General features: G+C 36.7%; 2 protein-coding genes across 2 annotated transcripts in view; one reads left to right on the plus strand and one right to left on the minus strand.

Annotated features, from left to right (window-relative positions):
• Nucleotides 1-2352, minus strand: part of LOC107558149 (rho GTPase-activating protein 9-like) — a 20326-nt gene extending 17974 nt beyond the window's left edge. The window contains exon 1 of the mRNA XM_016241772.1: nucleotides 2298-2352. The gene's annotated coding sequence lies outside the window, so the exon portion shown is untranslated. The remainder of the gene's footprint in view (nucleotides 1-2297) is intronic.
• A 974-nt stretch (nucleotides 2353-3326) lies between these two features.
• Nucleotides 3327-4522, plus strand: part of LOC107558150 (methionyl-tRNA synthetase 1) — a gene marked incomplete at its 3' end in the record, with an annotated part of 29002 nt that continues 27806 nt past the window's right edge. Inside the window, exons 1-2 of the mRNA XM_016241773.1 lie at nucleotides 3327-3528; nucleotides 4324-4414. Coding sequence (XP_016097259.1) covers nucleotides 3426-3528; nucleotides 4324-4414 — 194 coding nt within the window. The remainder of the gene's footprint in view (nucleotides 3529-4323; nucleotides 4415-4522) is intronic.

Genomic DNA, 4522 nt, shown 5'->3' on the forward strand with positions numbered 1-4522 from the left:
TGTGTGTGAGTGTGTGTGAGTGTGAGTGAGTGAGTGTGTGTGTGTATATGTCCTGCAAAAAGAGCCCCATGGCTGTGAGGTTTTTCCATTACGATCTTTTGAACATTAGCGCTCACACAGTCACATTTCTGAGTCACATCGACCCACAGCTAAAAACAGACGCATCCAACACCAACTGCACACTGCAGTTAAAGATATATGCACATAAATGTATAAGTAGATCATAAAATCTTTGGTGTCTGTAGGTTTGACCATCTAAACGGGCTTTTTAGGGCATGACAGTGCAATATTTCACTAAAAATAGATGTGTGTGAACTGTAAAATACATTTAGAAGCATGCAAAAAAAATCAATAAATACAGTAAATAAAAAAATGTATTCTAATTTTAAGACGTCTTAAATTTGTGGATGAAAACAGGAATTGCAATATAACCAGCAATCACTAAATAGCATGCATTTATGCCAAAAGAGCGCTTATAATTTATTGTTGATGAATTATGACAATGTTTATTCATGGTGTCTATATTGTAATATTTTGTAGACGGTTGTAGTAAAGCATTGACGTTTCAAAATAAGAGTCCCATAAATAATGATTGCATTGAAACAATTTTCACTTAGAAATTGCTAGTAAATTTCATAAGCGGTTACAAAAACGCACATCGAATTAAACGTGGAATTCTGAAAGACTGAAATATTATTTTCTGTTATAATCTGTTGCATTCACAACTTGTTTACAGTATATTTTGGGCTTGTTTATAACTAAAAGTCTATTATTTAATACCTTTTCACTGCATCCTTAGTTTTTTACCGTGCTCCTAAAATACTCAACTTCTTATGTTGCTTTTGAGAAACACAACTCAGATAAAATGATCAACCAGTCGAACACAAGTGCGTTTGTTCATAATCCTACACAATAAAATATGATTTAGCCATTAGAACGTCTTTGTTTTTGTCCATTTCATCATTTCTGTCATGATTGCATGAGCATTTAGAGTTTTAACTTGCTGGTAAAGAAAGTGCAATGAACTTTGGCAGCACTTTACAAAAGTAGGGCAGCATCTAACCTGACGTTTCAAGTTTAGTAGGTGGAAATGTTTTACGGCATATTTCCTCTTCCTGTTTATATAGGAACTGAGGCAGCAATATCTTATTTAGCTTGAAGAAATACAGAAGACAATGCAGAAAGCTCTTGAGAAAAGTGAAACAAACCTAAAATCACAGGTTATGACGGAAAGGTAATGTTATGATAACGCAGAATCTGCATAAATATAAGAGATAACATGCAGTGTCTGTTATCTCAGTTTCATGTCGTGAAACGAACCGGATGGACAAACGCAAGCTCTAAAAGCAGGATAAAGCCACAGTCAATCTGAAACTAACAGCCTGCAAAAAATAATCTGCTTCATTCATGGGGTTTTCAGAAAGAAAGCGTTTATGCATCAGATTTATGACGGAGTGACTTTACAGCAAAGTGCATTTGCTTTGTCCTCTAGTCGTGCAAGAGATTGTTACGCAAGTTTACATTAAACGTGGCACTACTTATTATAAATGAACACAATGCTGCTCCTGGTCCCAGATCAGACTCCAGCCGGCCTGCAAAAACTCTCCTAAATCTGATTTATTTCTGCTAGAGCTTACAAGTCTTCAAGTTCTCTCCATGCCCTGCGTCTCACAAGAACGTCTGTATAACTGTGAATACTAAAGCTGGCCATTAAAAGTCAAAGATCTGCTCTCCATGTTCATTTTAAAGCGCTTAACCCTTGCCTTGTGACCCATCTTGGTTCATAATCCAAGCCTAAGTTATCATCATCACATCTCGCCAAATGCAATAATTCAAGAATAGTTCAGAAAACCCAATATCAGTCGAGCGTGCATATGAATATTAAGAGAGAGAGAGAGAGTTTAACATATTGGATAACATGAAAATCTTATGAAACACATTGCATTTGCCTCTTGCTACTAAATAAACGTTTACTAAAACATGTGCATATTGTAAATAAATGACTGAACAATTTACATAAACTATCAAAACACCTCATTTAGAGACTGCATGCACAGATTTCTACTTAAATAATATGCACACTTTATAATAATATTAACTAGGCAATGCAAAATACGTATGATTAAGTAAGAATGATTAAGTATAATCTCTATATAGGGCATGCAAATGATGATCTAGGCTATTTGCTTATACCACATTTTTTTTAGTGTTGTTGTGAAAATGATTTATATTGCTTGTACTATAAAATACCGTGAATGTGTTTGTTTGTGAGCTGTGATGCTGTGGTCGTGGCTTACCGGTAACTGCAGGTGCATCCGCGCTTTATTCCAGGTGTCGGTGAACCGGACTGCGCTCGAGCTCAAACTCTCAGAGCGGGGCGGGGCTGCATGGGAGCTGTCACGTGACAGAGAACAGCCAACCAGAGAGCGGCTTCATAAACCAGTGTTATTGATCTAGTTGGATTATTGATTTGTTTCCTGCTCTATGAAATGCACTTTGTGATGCTTTGACAGTATTGCACATTGAAAATCTGGTGTTTTTCATTCAGGCCAACCCATTTAGGGTTTTGAAAAATAAAACAGAATAGAAAAATAATTAAATTAAATTAAAATAAAGAAACACAAAACAAATATTTCAGATTCTGCGCTTGTTCCATTCTACACAACAACAAAAAAAAAATGTAAACGTAAAACAATCGCTCATAATAAAACGTATGGTAACGAACAATTGTGTATTAAATGATAAAATAATGCGAAATATTGCATTTTCGTACTCCTCTCAGATTTTGGGGTTATTCTAAATAATAATAGGCTATAAACACGAATATAGATATGCATATGAATAATTAAAACCATTGTTTTTTTGCCTGTAAAAAAGTGTCGCAACTAATATAAACATTATAGGTTATTCTAAATGAAATACTGAACAATTTACATAAACTACAAAATCACCTTCAGACCCTCATTTAGAGGCTAAATATCGATATAAATGGATTCTAGAAAACATTAACAAATTCCTATCCCACTGAGAGGTGAAATGGAAATTCTCAGAATTATGAGCGATGTTGCTTTAAAATTAAACATTAAATAATCGTGCGCACTGATTTGATAACGCCATTGACCAATTATATCCAGCCGCTCAGCTCTTTGACCAATGAGCTTAACGCTGCCTTGACGGAAGGTTCACGCCTGCGCTGTTGCATTATGGGTATTGTAGTCTTCCGGGCGCGCGAGTTCAGTGCGGTTCCGAAGAACGAGCGACCATTAAAAACTACAATTTCCTCTGATGCGGCCACGTGTTTTGACGCGCGGTTGCATCAGCGTAAATACTCGGTTCACAGACCGGTTCAGTCGCTTCCAGCGGTGTCTGTCTGACCTGTCAAAGTAGATTCATTCAGGAGCGTCCTAAACTGACAAGAGGGTCAAATGAAACTGTATATCTCCGACGGAAACCCGCACTGTATTAAAGTGCTGGCGGCGCTGGAGCTCACTGGAGGGACATGTGACACAGAAGTGGTCAGCCACGAGGGTGAGAGACATTATCTGCTTGTCATCCAGATATCCAGTCTGTTAGTTTCAGTCTGACTGGTCACAGCATGTTTCTGATAGTAATGCAGCTGTCTATGAATATAGCAAACAAAAAAGCACCATAGTATATATGTATAACATCATATATGTGACCCTGGACCACAAAACCAGTCATAAGTGTCAGTTTTTTTAAATGAATGAATAAATAAGCTTTCCATTGATGTGTGGTATGTTAGGAGAGGACAATATTTGGCTGAGATGCAGCTATTTGAAAATCTGGAATCTGAGGGTGCAAAAAAATCTAAATATTGATAATAAATCATCTTTAAAGTTGTTCAAATGAAGTTCTTAGCAATGCATATTACTAATCAAACATTAAGTTTATGGTAGGAAATGTACAAAATATCTTCATGGAACATGATCTTTATTTAATATCCTAATGATTTTTGGCATAAAAGAGAAATGTATAATTGTGACCCATACAATGTATTGTTGGCTATTGCTACAAATATCCCCCAGCGACTTAACACTGCTTTTGTGCTGCAGGGACACATATCTGTATTTATGGTAATACCACAGTGTGTATTAAAGCACCATGTTTATGTTATTACTGCGGTACGTTCCAGTAGTAAACATAGCTCAGACAAATAATTATATCATTTGTTATTCATGGTAAGTATATAACATCATAGTACTGTATACCATATTTGTATTCGCTGTTATTACTGCGGTACGTTCCAGTAGTTTTGTACGGGTGTATTTGCTCAGTGTGTTTCTTTGTGCTTTCGTCGAACAGAGAAAGTGGTCCCTCACTTCACTCGCCCGGTGTCGCCCGCGCTGCTGTTACCCGACGGCCAGCATCTCTTCAGCCCCAACAGCATCTGCCAGTGAGTGCCCGGCCACACGTTACATTAGAGTCATTACACGCTGAAGAAGACACTTTTATTGGGAAGTAAATGTCTGTCATTTTGTTTTTTATTAAATTTTTTTTTTTT

Source organism: Sinocyclocheilus grahami, unplaced genomic scaffold (genome assembly GCF_001515645.1).
Source record: "Sinocyclocheilus grahami isolate Dianchi unplaced genomic scaffold, SAMN03320097.WGS_v1.1 scaffold633.1, whole genome shotgun sequence".
In the NCBI taxonomy this organism is placed as follows: domain Eukaryota; kingdom Metazoa; phylum Chordata; class Actinopteri; order Cypriniformes; family Cyprinidae; genus Sinocyclocheilus; species Sinocyclocheilus grahami.